This window comes from Solea solea, chromosome 1, assembly GCF_958295425.1.
Source record: "Solea solea chromosome 1, fSolSol10.1, whole genome shotgun sequence".
NCBI lineage: Eukaryota > Metazoa > Chordata > Actinopteri > Pleuronectiformes > Soleidae > Solea > Solea solea.
Window position 1 is genome coordinate 20,995,726 of NC_081134.1, and position 15,456 is coordinate 21,011,181.

The following is a 15,456-nucleotide window of genomic DNA, read 5'->3' on the forward strand; positions in this document are numbered from 1 at the left end:
GTAGTTCAGTGTCGTTAAATGTGGTTGCACCTGAATAATAGAACCTATGTAGTCTTGAGTTAGCGTCAAAAGTCAAAACATGATTAATTTGTACCTTGTGGGCTACCGTACAATCAGTACAGTTTTCAATTTATGCCAAAAATTATGCAAAAAAACTAGTTCAACTAAATTTACGCACTGGAGCCTGAAGATAAAGCATTCACAGGACATAAATAACGTAATATTTAACTTTTCACCACCAGTAAACCAGTTGAGTTGAAAGGATTCCCCTGAGACTTCCTCAGGACAGTGAGTTTACTTCTTCAAATACTTGAAATCTGTTAAACTCAGAAATCGGAACTGGTGAGTTACATTCGCTTTGAGCTGCAACAAATGATTTTTTTCATAACCGATTAATCTGTCCATTATTTTGTCCATTAACCGAGCAATCGCTTGGTCCATATAATGTCAGAAAACGTTAAAAAAATGCTGATAAGTGTTTGTCAAACCTCGAAATAACTAGGTTCTTAAAGCAAAATGATTCACTTTTAATGATTTCTTTGTTTTATGGAGCAAAGAAATGAAGAAAATATTCACATTTGAGAAGCTGAAACAACCAGAAATCTTGTTTTAATATTGAAAAAAGCTTCAAACTGATTAATCGATTATCAAAATAAGACGATCGAGTATCGAGTAATTGTTTCAGCTTGAGTTCGCCGTACTAAACAACAACAATGTAAAAACAGCGTAGCGACAAAATGATACAGTACTGTGTGTACGACTGATTTAGTGAACAAAAGTGTTATTAACAGTAAAAGTAGTAGTAGTGTTTGTATGGTAGCGACCATCTTAAAATCCTGAACTCGGAGTATGTGAAGTCAATAATTCATACAATCAGTAAAGGTAGTCGTTTTACACCAGTAAAATTAGTTTATACTAAATTTTATGGCACAATAAAAGTCATCTCTGAGGTAATTTTGACATTTTTACCACCAGTAAACGTTTGTGTCAAGTTTGAAAGGATTCCCCCAAGACTTTCTTGGGATAGTGAATTATAAACTCCAGGAAAGTTTTTTCAGTCAAAGAGAGGAAAGAAACGCAGCCCCACACACACACACACCCACACCCACACACGCACCGAGCCTCGATGTGTCTCCCAGTGAGTAGCATGAGTCCTCTGAGAGCGATGAAAGTGTCTCTGCCCCAGCAGCGGAAAATCCCAGAGGAGAAATGAGGAAGACCTGAAGAAAAAGTCCATTTAAACAGCATCTACAAGGCAGCAGCAGAGCAGCATTTACTCAATGGACTTTGGTGTAGGAGAGTGAGCGCTTTACCTGCAGCCAGTGAGACGCAGCACTGCTCCTTCTCGCCCGTGGTCGGACTGACGCGATAGGGAACGTCCGCCATCTTCACAGAGATCGGCGGGAGAGCGGGGAGGCGTCCGACGCTGCACATCTGCACCGAACCTAGAGCCAGGTGTCGCACAAAGGTGGAGCCATTCTGGACAAAACTGTGTGCGACAAAAAAGATTCAGCAGCAGATAAAAGACATGATTTAAAGTTCACCTCTGCCATGTTCTGTCCTACCTGGACATGAGTTTGAAGGTGGCATCCAGAGCGGTGGTGTAGATCGACACCACGATGGCGTCAAAGTACGCAGGAATGAGGTAGCGTGGGATGTGTTTCAAGTATGAAAACATGGCCGTCAGCCACTGACCCACCTGCAGAGCCAGAGGAACCCCGACAGTATTACTGTTCATGTCATTTATTTATGTGGAATTAATTTCAGTGTCAATCTGTAAAAAAGACAGATTTCAGCCACAGAATAAAAACCAGCTTAAGTCTACAAAGTATTGGAAACATGTTCACTACTTCATCTCAAAGTTAGACCTCTTCTATTTGACTGGAAACTGTTTGTGTCACTTTGAAAAGCAAATCACTTTACCCTCACCAATTTTAGAGAAAATCATAGATTTTACACCACGACACACAGCACTCGCTGATCAACTTCTGTCGCCGTTAGTGACTTCAAATGTGTTATTTTTTGACCTCAGTCTTTCAAATCCTTTGTTTGGATTTACCTCAGTGACACAAACATACTTACTGCAATAAGGCAGCAGTGCATCGGGAGCTCCTGTGAGCTCCCTATGAGCTAAAAACGATCTCACTGTGAGATAAAGCAAATAAATCATTCTTAAAACATCATAGATGTTATTAGTCGAGTCTTTTGTGAAGTAGCAGAAATCTGTCTTTCCTTGCGTCTCTGCTCTGGTATGTATATTGTGTCTCAAGCTGGTTCCCTGTGGATGGAACATTAAAAACAAGCCTGTGTGTGTGTAAAATCCTCACCTGCGCCATTGGTTCCTCTCTGTTAACCAGTCTGTTAGAGACAAAGTCTATGAGCCAGTCTCCTTGTCTGAGGTTAGCACACAGAGGGTGACCCAGGTCGTTGTTAGGACGGACATCAGCAAACACTGACATTAGACCTGCACAGAGGAAACCACCACAACTGCATTTACTGTACACACAGTACGAGAAGCAGGCTCCTGTGTGTGTGTGTGTGTGTTAACAGTGAACATACCTTGAAGTCCACCATATTTGAGCTTCTCCCACCCTGGGATGGAGTAACAGCCTCCGCCGTCTTCCTGTTCTTCAGAGTCGCAGCGAAACAGCAGGAAATTCAGGTCTGCTAACGTCAGCTTGGACATCAGCCTGTGTGTGTGTGTGTGTGTGTGTGTGAGTAACACACAGACTCTCACATGTGGTTTTTATGTGTAAAATAAAGAAAAGAGAATACTCACTGTGCCAGAGGCTTCAGGAGAATCTCTGGTGGATTTTCATCTACGACACTGCCTCTCCTGTACTTGGGGCTGAACTGGGACAGATAGTGTCTCAGGACACCGACCACCTTCTGAGCTCTGGGATCCAAACTGATCCTGGAAAGAAAGATCAGACACAGGAGGAAATTTACCTTTGAATAAGTTATCTATGGAATCTATCGCTTCATGAAGGTGTAGGGGTGTGCAATTGTAGTTGAGGAGGATTTGTGTTTTGTATTCAACTTCCTCTGCTCCTCTCGGGCTTCTGTAGTTATGATAAGATCCCTATAAGTTGGAACATTGTTTGAAGCCAGTAGAAGGTTTGCAGAAAAGTCACATTCTTCCTGTTTGTGTGTTTGTTTGTTTAAACAATGGCAGGTTTGCTTTATCTTCTTTATTATGCGCTTGTTTCAAGGCTTGTTTTTCTTTTAGTTACACTTTGCACCCTGAGGGGAAATTTTGTTCAAATTTCACAAGGGAAAATAAAAACAAAGTCAAACCAGAACCAAAGATAAATCTAAAAATTAAAAGCATGAACATCTTTGGGAATAAGGGAATATAAATATAGACTTTATCTTGCGTCTGTGATCAGGTGTTCTGCCTGTGCAACAGTGTGAAGTCACAGAAAGAATCAGGTTTGTTAATTTGCTCTTAAAGTAAGAAAACAGACATGTAACTGAGTCTAAATTTAGCTCAATTTAATCATAGAGTTTAGAATCAGAGACAGAAACAGCTAATCTGAAGTTTTAACTTAATTTTCACAAATTAAACTACTAGTTTGCTAATACAAAAAGAGGAATGTATATTAAAAAAAGGCACCAGTATGGATTCAAAAGAGAATAGTACCTTGTGTGTGTGTGCGTGCGTGTGTGTTACCTGAAAGCGATGACACTCCCTGGGGTCAGCTTCTGAAAGCTGATTTCCTCCACAAACTCTGATCGTCCTTTAGACGTCACCTCAGCTTGCTTCACCACCGCACTCTCCTGCAACTACAAACACCACATTTTTCTTTATTCGTACGTTCATTCATTCATTCATTTGAAGGTTGTGAAGAAACGTGTGATAGATACTTACCGGTATATGTTCTTTTATTTCCACGGTGTACTGTGGTAAACCGTTGATGTAGTCTTTGTCCTTCTCATAACTCCCAGCTGCTCTCTCCACTGTCCTCGCTTCCAGTATCACTTCCTCGATTTTACCTACAGGAAGAAGGACGCAGACACAGTGTCAGTGTCGGGGTGAACATAACTCCAGTAACTCCTCTGGAGTCTCCAGATTGTGAAAGTTAAGATTATCTGCCAGAGATTAGATTTAGAGTTAGACAATGTGGATTTTATTATGAGCGATGCTACGGGAGATGATGCGATCTGTTTTTGGTCAACGTTTGTTTCCTTTTTTAACAGTTTACATTTAAAAGTAGTAAGGTCTGTCTGCATTTCTTATATATTTCATATAAAAATAATGTATAAACTTGTCATCAAAAACACTGATGACAAGTTTGTTTGTAGCTTAGTTTTGGATGAAAAATAAAAAAAATTCTGATATATAATTACCACCTTTATCAAGTTACCAAGAACAAAACAGTCTACTACAGAGACGATAAACTCCCAAAGGTTAGTATTATTATTATTATTATAAATGATAAAGAATCAGAATCAGAAATACTTGTATTGATCCCTGAAAGGAATTTGCTTTAAATGGCAAAGATTGTCAACTAATAGTATTATAGTTTTTGCCTTAAACATTTAATTGCTTGAGGCCCTGAGAACAAAACAAAGCAACAACAAAAAATACTTTTATTTTGTGAATTTGGCTTGCGCTGATGCACTTTATCTGTTTTTTATTACAAGAACACACACAGAATGTAAACAAACACAGGGATGTATAGTATTCCAGCTCAAAACCACAAAACTCATTGGAATAATTCATAATTTCGTGCTGTTTTTACCTGGTATGAACATTGGCGGGATGTTGGTGTTGTACGTGTGGGTTTTAGGATCCCAGAACGCCGTCCTGCACACGGTCACCACAGACTGGTGCGTGCTAGGACAGTGACGGGTCACTGCGACGATGTCCGCATCCACCTGGTCCACGTACACCTGAGGAGGAGGAGGAGGAGGAGGAGGAGGAGGAGGAGGAGGAGGAAGTGGAGGAGGACCAGGAGGAGGAGGAGGAGGAGGAGGAAGGGGGAGATGTTTTAAGTTTAGTTTTACACCTAACACTCAGGGCTCGGCTGCTGATTCCTGTTTCACAGCATAACGCTGGTATTACACGTGCTTCTGTGTGTGTGTGTGTTGTACCTGTATGAATCCCTTTGCTGCCAGTTCCTGGTGCAGCCTGTTAAGAGCCTGCTTCCCGGCGATGATGCCGCTCTGAAACCCGACCTCACCGGTGGAGGAGGGGACCGCAGAGGGGTTCCACTTGGGGTAGAAACGCTCCTCCTTCACCACAGAGATCTACATGCACACATAAATCAATCAATCAATAAACCACACAAGGAAAAAAGTGAGAGTGAAAATAAAACAGGTTCATTCACATTAATTTAAACTGTAGTAAAATGTGCAATAATCAGTAAATCAGCAAATGTGTGACACATTACCAGCTGTAATAAAGTCAATGAAAGAAATGAATGTATATAATAAATATGTCAAAGTCTTTTACAGTGTTCTGTAACTGTGTGCTTTTACTGCTAGTGTTCAACATCATTGTAAACTGGATTTAAAACATTTTTATCCTCATTGTTAAAGGCCTTAGTTACTACAGCATGTAGTATTGTCACTATCAAATAAACCATATACATAATTAAATACAATTTTAGCCTCTATCGAAGAGTGTTTATGTTTGTACATTTTCACTACGTTTACAGTTTTGTATATTTTTTGAGATTCGTATATGAATGTGTAAATGTAAAAGGCGTCTACTTCTACCAGTACATATTTTAATTTATTTAGTTTAGTTCATACTTCTTTGCCTCTCTCTATTTTTGTCATTATTTATTGGCCTTTAACTTTACTGACTCCAGGAGCCTTGACTGGTCTTTCTGTTTGTGGACAAATGAACATCTTGAATTTAAACACTAATGAAGTGTTATGTTATTAAGTCTGTGTCTGTGTGTGTGTGTGCACGTGTGCATGTGTGTGTGTGTTACCTGATGTGGCACTAACTCATCATATCCTCTGGTGGAGCCAGTTGCACAGCAGGCCATGGAGACGATGGCAGAGCTGGGCAGAGAGTCCAGAGCTGAGCGCAGCTGTAAAACACACACACACACACACACACACACACACACACTTAAACACATGTGACACTTGGAATAGCTTATATATACAAATATGTATGTATTAAACCTGAAAACAAAAACCAAGAATAAAGACACTCTAAATATAATGCAGAATGATTTGAAGTCCCAAATGTTCAATAACTAACAGTGAAACTGAAACTGATTTTTCCTGTAAAAGTCAATGTTCCATGAAAGAAAATGTACATGGGGCAGTTCCAGTAGATTTTAGCCACTTAACACTTAACTACGGCCAGTTAGTGGTGACAGCTGCTCTGTGCTGCGACGTAAAATTGCTGGTTTTGTCTATGGACTTTGGTGCAGCGGTTTACAGATCATTTTCCAGTCATAAATGTTTGTCTGACACAAAGCAGTGAACATAATCCAACCTCTGGGAGACACAGACCTGTATGGGACACTCGTTGTCATGGGTTACGTCGAGGAACATGGCATGGGCGATGGAGGGCATGAGTGGGCGGAGACTGGGCTGAACAAAGGCTCCGACCGGCTCGCCTCCGTAGCGGTAGACGAGTCGTCCCTCCTCGTGGCTGTCTCCGGCCGACATGGCCTCTGGAGCGGGTGGGTGAAGGTGGTGTCAGGAGGAAGTGGGTGAAACAACACAACACAACACAACACAATCCACACGGATGCAGCACGTTTCACACGTTCATGGTGCAGAGTGCAGGCGACGTAAAAACGTCTACGGCAGCCATGTTTTCAGTGAGTGTGATGTTTAAAAATGTCTCATTACTGTGCTTTCTTCTTCATCTGTGACATTTTTATACTTGTTTATTGTTTTCCAATGTAATTTGTCTTTAGCGGGGTTGTAAAATCGCAGGAAGAACATCATTTTGAGCTTAATGTGACTTTGTAGACAAATAAAGGTCAATAGCCGTGTTCCCAGCCTGTTTCTATGAGCACTTTTGATTTTGATTGAAAACTTGGTTGAAATTTGAAATACTGTACATTGTACAATAGAACTCTAGCAAACAAATGTTACTCATACTGATTATATTTCACTAAGTGACAATCACAGGAGTTAAATTATGAGAAGTTTGGTTCTAGGACTTTTTTTTTTACTGTCCGCACCAAAGTTCCGTACTTAACTTAAATATGCAGTTTCTTTTTTCACTGAAACAATCGACAAAATGACCCCACAACTCTCATTTTGGCATTTTAAAAGTGTTTTTAAATGACTACAGGCAAAAACATCTGGTTGTAGATGTTTTTATCGGAGAGAACTTTATATTAATTTCGTTGAAAACTTGCCAATTGTGTGAATTTCATAGTGTATTCTGGATATTTTAAGTACATTTTTTATTTTGTGATCTGTATTTGTACTTTGTTTTAACAGTCGTAACCTGGTTAAATAAAGGTGAAATAAAAATAAAAAGATATGATGGGAGAGGACATGTAGATGATTTCACCTCTGAATCATTTATTACGTTTGTTTGAATGCTTTTATATAAAACTACAATCTGACATAGAAAGCTTAACAATTATTGTTTCAAATTAGTTTATTAAAGTTTATTAAAGGGTAAAATAAGTTATTTCCTCCACCTGTTAGGCAACAAAACAAATAAAGTTATTATTTTTCTTCTGCGTTTGTTTAATTAGATTAATTTAGTTTATTGTTATGATTCAAATAAAGTCATTCATTTTCTTGTCTTTATGTTTATTTTCTCATTAATTCAATTCAATTAATTTTAGGAATGCACGATATTATCAGCATGAGCTGATATTGCCTTTAAAATAAATGTATTGTCATCAGTATAAAAACATGACAAAGTAGGCTGAATCTACCGCTTCCTCTTTAAATGCTATTATTATTTATTTTGCAGAATGAAGAATATTTATCTACAAATATTATCTTAATTTTACCTCAGTTATCAGCGGACATGCTCCTGACTGGCATATATCAGATAAAAAAAAAAAGTCAAATATCATGCATTCCTGTGTGAGTACATAAGGTTTGTGTGTGTGTGTGTGTGTGTGTGTGTGTGCGTGTGTGTGCGTGTGCGTGCGTACACACAGAGCACAACTGTACCTCGGATGAGTGACGTGATGCCGAGCCTGGTAACGAAGATATTATCCAGCTCCTCGCTGCCGGTGAACAGCTCAGCCACCACGTACAGTTTAGGACACACGTTTCTGGCCACGCCCAGCATGTACTGGTCAGTCAAAGCGGGTTCAACACACAGGGAATCAAGGGAGGGAGGATGGGAGGGAGGGAGGGGGTATAAGGACATGCGAAGAGGAAGAGAGAAGGAGGACGGAGGTGGGGGATACGGCCAGTTAGTGGTGACAGGCGTCAAAAGTCTACACACCATGCGGTCACACAGTCAGAGGACGGATTAATGCAGCGACAAAGAGAGGAAGAACAAAAGTATAAATGCGTCAATTTCATTCGTGCAATGAGTCTTTGTACCTCGTATCAGGCTGCTAATTCCCAGCCGGTTTACAAACACATTGTCAATGAGCTCGCTGCCTGTAAACAGCTCAGCTATCACATATAGATTGGACCTGACCGCTCTGGCAGCGTCTAGCATGGCCTGGAACACAACGATACACAAGGCAGCACAGGACAGAGAGAAGAAGAAGAGGCTGCAGTCACTGAAGCATTGGATTTGTCGTTTTAGCAATGATGTAACAACCGAACAGTATCTTTATTTCTAAAATAACACATTTTTTAGAATAGAAACCAGATTCTAGAGGTTAAAATGTTTAGTATTCGCGCTTAAACCTGGAGTGGAACTCCTTAAAGGGGACATATTATACCCTATCTCTCCAAGTTAAAATAGTTCTCTGGTGTCCTAATGAACATGTCTGTGACTTTGGTCAAAATACCATAAGGATGAAGCACCATAGCAGTTCAATAACCCTGCCAAAACCGCCCCTTTCAGAATGCTCGGTTTTGTGCATGGTCCCTTTATATGCAAATGAGACACAGGCAAACACACACCCACTTCTTCCAGGGGGTTTCTGATTTGTCGCTGACTAAATACAGCGACCGCTGGCCGCAGTCTGATGCGAAGTGGTGCGAACACACAAACACACGAATGCTGACTTTATCCGGCACATTAGCTTCATATATAAAATCCTCTGAGGCTGGATGTTTGTGTAAAACACTGTGCTCCACTGTGCAGACACCAACAGCACACTTGTCCCTCCGCGTTGACATAATAACGCTCTTCCTCCCTCGCCTGCACTCTCGCATTTTATAGGGACAAGGTGGAGCTAAGGTGGAGCTCTCGAGGTACACTTAATGGTGGTGTGGTAATATTCGCTGTGAAATGCGCATGCTGCCGTCATAATGCGCAGGGAATTCAACATGGCGTGTTTTATCGCCTATACTTACACTAAGGGGGACCACGAAAAAAGGACTGAGTAATCTTTTTCCACACTTTGGCGACTGGTAGGGCCTCCAGAGTCCCAAATATAAGTATTAAAATGATTAAAAAGTTGATTTTGCATAATATGTCCCCTTTAACTAATTATTGTTACTGGTAAAACCTTTGTCCGACTGTTTTATGCCACAAAAAACATCTATTAGACCAGGTTTAGTCAAGAAATGTCAGTGATTTGACAAAAAATCAGCTGGTGCCTTTTGCTCAGTGCTGTATACAGTAGTTATACAGTGTTTATACAGTGGTTATACAATATTTATAGCGATTATTGGGGCTGATAGAAGGCATATTGCCGTTTATCGTATCAGCGTTATATTTTAAGGATCACTGATATTATTAAGTAATTACAAAGTTCATTCATCTACAGAGCCTTCACTATGGAAGAATGTGTCTCACCAGAACTTTGAATTTTAAAAGCCTCATATTGAGATTAAGCATTTCATTTGATGTCCTCATCCACTTCGACTTTTCCACCTTTAATTTTACTCAGTGTTGCTAGATACACTAGCTTACACCTGGAAAAAAGTGGTGTAATTCAACTTTTATATAGAAATCTAGCTCATTTACCAACAGGAAATAAGGCTCTGGCATACAGCGACGAGACCAATGTTCAGCCTTCAGATCCTTGTAGATAAACGTCACATTGTAGTTTTGTCATGTAATAGTTTGACAGTACCTCAGCGACATGTAAAGGTGTAGAGTGGCAGTTGTCCAGTCTGACTCCGTGGAAATACTTGGCCGTGATCTCGGTGTACTTCTGCATGTGTGCCCACAGGTACGGACAGTCCTCGGGACCCTGACCGTAGCGCAGCTTCACGCTGTCGCCCCAGCAGATCAGCTCGCGGCGCATGTACACGTTAGAGCCTTAACAGTACGCACAGGAAATCATCACAATGAAATCATCACACAAATCACCTCTCTATGCAGTACTGTTGGTGCACCAGTGTTCTGTGTCTACCTGGCTCGGCAAAGTTGCGCAGGGGATCGTCGCCCATCACCCAGCCGTTGTGAGCCAGGAAGTGACACATCTTGTCAGGTTTGTCCAGCAGCTGCAGCTCCTGCTCAAGAGTCATGTCCTTGAATGGGAAGGTGAAATACCTGAGAGACAGAGAGACAGACAGACACACACACACACACACACACAGAGAGATCATCACGCATGGGACTGAAGCTAAGGCTGCTTAACTTCAAGTCTTTAACTCCAGTACCAATGTTTTAGCCCAATATACAAATTGTAACCACTTAATTCCATCCATATTAGTTGAATTACACTGCTAAATATATGATATGATATATAACTTTTTTTAAATTGGAATATGAAGTTTCTAAACCGCTCACCTCTCTTACACCAAACCCCATGGAGAAAATCAGTGATTATAACATCACAGCACACAGGAGTTGTTGATCCACTGCTGCCTCCACCACTAAGTTCTCATGTGATATTTAGTAATTTTGGTGTTTGAAATCCTTGGTTCGGTTTTACACGAGTGACATAAACTTACCAAACCAGGAAGCAGACCAGCAGCTCTTATCACCCTGTGAGCTAAAAACACTGATTTTCTCTATGGAGTTTGGTGCAGGGGAGTGAGGAGTTTACAAACTTCATATTCCAGCCTAATAAAGCTATTCAAAAGCAAAAAGAAGCATTAAATATATCCTGAGCACATTAAAGACATTAGTGTTCCCACTGGCAGCCATGTTTTCACTGAGAACAAATATTCTTCATTCACCTCCCAATAGTTTTCACTCCTCTTTAAATCCACATTTACCTGGTAACCAGAGGGTTCTTCTTGGTGACGGGACCGAGCTTGGGACCGTGGCCGGCCAGACGCTCGTACACTACGTTTCCCACCGTGCAGTTGGCCGCCTCGAGAAGGACAAAGAGATAAAAATTAACCTGGGTGTATATAAAAACTTTGCTGGACTGGACTTTTCTCACGTTCCACAGAAGAAGCCTTTTACCTGCTCCTGATGCTGCTCTACGATGTGGTACTGCTCTGCATTCAGCGCCTCTATTTTCTCCTTCAGCCAATCACAGCACTCCTCAATGTGTGAAGGGGAGGAGCTACATTAACCACAGAAACATACAGTATATTTACATGATAATTAAAAGTTATTTTAATCTCTGAAACACAATTAATCAAGAGAATGGACATTATTTGTGCTTGTGTTTCAGTGTCACAGGAAAACTTTACTTTAGGGCTGCAACTAACAATTATTTTCATAACAGATTAACAGATCATTTTCTTGATTAATCGAGCATCATTTGGTCCATAAAATGACTGAAAATGTTCCCAAACCTTAAAAAATAAGTGTTCTCAAATGTCTTGTTTTGTCTACAAACCAAAATTAATCAGTTTTAATGATTTAACCAAAAATATTGACATTTAATTCGTAAAACACACTTGTTTACAGATTAAACGACTGTCAAAATAGTTGCCGATTAATTTAGTAATCGATTAATAATCAATTATATTCTGTGAAATTACAGTGACTTGTATTTGTGAGTCAGACCTGTTTGGAACAAAAGTCTCCAGGGCAGAGTCCATGTCCACTGTGTTGCCATAGCGACGGTACTGCGGGTCCTGGATGATCTTAAGGCCCTTCTTCCCTCCAGTCTTCTTATGGTCTGGCTTTCTGCCTAAATGTAAGCAAAGGATATTTAATCAAAGTTAAAGGATTTGAAACACACCTTTTGGAGAGTTTTTTACTTTTCAGTATTTTTACCACTTTGTAGCACGATTCTGAACTCCTCCACTGCACTGCTCGCTTTGACCTGGAAGAACTCCCACAGTTTGACCTGAGGATAAATGTCCTCCCACAGGACACTGCGGATGGCCTGCACACAGAGACAGAGCGGGAGAGAAAGCACATATGTTTTCATATTAACAGTACAGTCACCGTTAATAAATGGAAAAAGTGATTTTTATGGAGGTATTAAACCAATACTTCAGGTTTTTAAGTGTGGTGGTATGAGGGACTGACATATAGTGTCTATAGTGCGTTCTGTGCACACATGAGACACTGGAAACATGGCTGCCAGCGGGAAACACCAAGAAACAAGATTGTAGCTGCTTTACAAAATTCTCACCTATTAATTATCTATGCCAGTTATTTGTCAGCAACAACTTAAGAATGTTTTGACCAGTTTTGCTTGCAATTAGATAGCCTTTTTCCAACAAGAAACTAACTGTTTTTGTTGCTTATTTTGCTGCACCAAAGTCCATAGAGAAAACCAGTGTTTTTAGCTCACAGCGACACAGGAGCTGCTGCTCTACTGCTGCCTCGTTTACTAAACTCGTGTCACTAAAGTAAATCCAAACAGAGAATTTCCATTGCCGAAATTACAAAACGACATATTTAAACCGCCTGACGAAAGCAGCAGTGGATGAACATCTCCTCTGAGCTATAGGGTAAAATTGCTGATTTTCTCTATGGGGTTTGGAATGGGAGAGAGAGCGGTTTACAAAGCGACACAAACTTCCGTTTCCTATTGAAAAAAATGGCTAAAATCCGATGCAATTTTGAGGAAAACATAGGGTTAATGTGCGAGTGTGTGTGCTCACAGTCAGGTGGCTCTCTTGTGTGATGTCAGCGGGGAGTCCTTTAGCCTCGTAGCGTCCCTCTGCGACTCTGGTGGTCAGATGCCACAGAGCTCTGTCTAAGACCCAGGCCGGACGCAGGTGTGGAGAGTTCACCAGGTTGTAACCGCACTCTGGATGTTCTCTGATCCACACGCTGTTCGCAGCTGTAAAGGAAAACAAGCAAAATATGAGTCAGTATTTTCATGAGAGGAGTGAGTGTCAGATTCCAGATAGAAAAAAGTCTGTTTAAGTGTGAAATAAAGCAGAGCACCACTTTTTCACCTCTTACTGTGGTGACTTTGTTTTATACGCGACACACACACAAACACACACACTCACACGCGCGCGCACACACACACGAGTGACTAGTAACTTTACACCAGACTTCTGTAGTTGTTGGAGATTAACCCACGTTTTTAGGATTGTTAAGTTGTTTTAACTTATCTACAATTTGGCACTGTTCAGCTTGATTTCTGTCCACACGTCTCCGGACTACAGCCTCCTACTCCACAGACTACAGCGGCAGCGGTCTGTGATGCCGCTCGCGCAGCAGCGCTGTCCCTAAATACACCACTCCACTTTAAAAGACTCCTGTTAAATATAGAGGTTTCCCTGGTAGTTGTTGGAGAGTAACCCACGTTTTTAGGAGTATTAAGTAGTTTAAAGTGATCTACAGTTCGGCGATGTTCAGCTTGATTTGTGAGTGGGACGTCTCTTCCTGGGACTCTGGCCATTCAGCGGCCGGCAGTCTGACCAATCATCACATAGTACCTACTACTAGTACACTTGGAACCGCGCGGAAGCAGGTACTAGGTACTAGGTACTAGGTACCAGGTACTAAAAATAGTACCTGGTACCTACGCTACTTAAACCGTGCCGTGGCGAGGCGAAGCGAGTAGAGCCAGTGGAAATGCGCCATTAGTGAACTTTGAAAATTTGACACCTTACAGAAACTGTGGAAATACAAATGCAAATCATTAATTATCTTGTTTTTTGGGGCTATGACATTATTAAAACTTACTGGAAGGGAATACATAGATATTCTTTAGGATGTCACCCCCCCTCTGGAGAGGGAAACTTTATTTTTTTGGGCCAAAAAGATGCAATTCCAACTTCGCAGACCTGAAATAAACATCTCTATATGTTGATATTAGTGTTATGTTCCTTTTTATTTCTTCTTTTAGTTATTTTTTTCCTGGACAAAAAGGGATATTTGGGTAAACTGTAAATAGCGAATTAAAAGGAACGTACATGCTTACGTTTGCCACTGAATGTCAAAAAAAAGTCAAATTAAGAAAGTTAAACATTAAATCTACTCTCATTTTGCCCCCAGGAAAAATAAATATGTATAAATATAATTATATAGATTTGTTTTTATCGTTTCCAAACACACAAACATTTCCCCACAAACCAGAGTAACAAATAACAAATTTGTTGTTTCTGTGTGAATTAAATACATAAATGTTCTATAAAAGCATACTAAACATATTTTATTTAAATCATATACTGTATTTTCAGGAGCAGTTTTAGTGAATAACAGTCAGACTTGTTGCAGGGGTTTTGGGGTCAAAGGTCACCATGATAGTGTAAATAAGGGAGCGTGGTCTCTCTTTAACCTTTAAACCAGGCTCATTTTACTGTGCTGACCTTTTGTGAGGAGGCATGGCGTGAAAGGGTCACAGTGACAGCACAGATACAGTAAAATAACAGCAGAGAGTTGTTTGTTTGTATTTTTTTTTTAAAAATTTATTACACTTCTATTTTAACATAAATGAACCAAACTTCAGTTTCAGAATAGTCACAATAATGTGTATCTTTAACTTAAAGGGACGTCTAAAAGGTGAGACTGCAGCTCACACGTTAACACTAATGTGTGCAAAAATAAATCATTCTAAGTTACGAGGAAAGTTTCCTGGTACACGATGGGTAAAAATACAGTGGACGAAATGTCCATCATGGGGATTAATAAAGTCAGATTAAGGTTAAGGTAATGTTAAACTATAACTTGTAAATAGGTGTATTTCTTTCTTGTGATCATAAATTATAAAAAAAGTGAAGAAAGGGCAAATTAAATAAGCTTAGGTTTCTTCTTCTACTCCTTATGTTTAATTTTTTTATTTTCTATCTTCACTTTTGTTTTTGTGTTTTTTCTTCTTTCTTTATCTTTTTTTAAGAATATTATGTCCACGTTTGAAATAAAGCATTCATTCATTCATTCACTCATGGTTGTAATGAGTGTGTGACTGTGTGACTGTGTGACTGTGTGACTGTGTGACTGTGTGTGTGTGTGTCGCTGTCAACAGTATTGTCCGGTGCTTGCGACCCACTTTTTCCGGGCCTGCTCTGCTGATCAGTAATTAATGATGAAACAGCCTCTGTCACAGGGATTAT

The 15,456-nt window shown here is 40.2% G+C and overlaps 1 protein-coding gene across 2 annotated transcripts in view; it reads right to left on the reverse strand.

Moving 5' to 3' along the window:
- Positions 1 to 15,456, reverse strand: part of agla (amylo-alpha-1, 6-glucosidase, 4-alpha-glucanotransferase a) — a 35,188-nt gene that overhangs the window by 10,604 nt on the left and 9,128 nt on the right. The window contains exons 6-25 of one of the 2 annotated variants that reach the window (XM_058642952.1): positions 13,048 to 13,229; positions 12,209 to 12,320; positions 11,996 to 12,122; positions 11,444 to 11,546; positions 11,251 to 11,348; positions 10,440 to 10,579; positions 10,158 to 10,345; positions 8,122 to 8,245; positions 6,481 to 6,644; positions 5,946 to 6,047; positions 5,098 to 5,253; positions 4,746 to 4,896; positions 3,872 to 3,996; positions 3,674 to 3,786; positions 2,780 to 2,914; positions 2,560 to 2,690; positions 2,328 to 2,464; positions 1,566 to 1,699; positions 1,314 to 1,489; positions 1,118 to 1,220 (exon numbers count right to left, since the gene is read on the reverse strand). In XM_058642952.1, coding sequence (XP_058498935.1) covers positions 1,118 to 1,220; positions 1,314 to 1,489; positions 1,566 to 1,699; positions 2,328 to 2,464; positions 2,560 to 2,690; positions 2,780 to 2,914; positions 3,674 to 3,786; positions 3,872 to 3,996; positions 4,746 to 4,896; positions 5,098 to 5,253; positions 5,946 to 6,047; positions 6,481 to 6,644; positions 8,122 to 8,245; positions 10,158 to 10,345; positions 10,440 to 10,579; positions 11,251 to 11,348; positions 11,444 to 11,546; positions 11,996 to 12,122; positions 12,209 to 12,320; positions 13,048 to 13,229 — 2,701 coding nt within the window. Of the gene's footprint in view, positions 1 to 1,117; positions 1,221 to 1,313; positions 1,490 to 1,565; positions 1,700 to 2,327; positions 2,465 to 2,559; positions 2,691 to 2,779; positions 2,915 to 3,673; positions 3,787 to 3,871; positions 3,997 to 4,745; positions 4,897 to 5,097; positions 5,254 to 5,945; positions 6,048 to 6,480; positions 6,645 to 8,121; positions 8,246 to 8,502; positions 8,627 to 10,157; positions 10,346 to 10,439; positions 10,580 to 11,250; positions 11,349 to 11,443; positions 11,547 to 11,995; positions 12,123 to 12,208; positions 12,321 to 13,047; positions 13,230 to 15,456 lie in introns of both variants that reach the window. The other variant, XM_058642961.1, reaches the window with a different exon arrangement.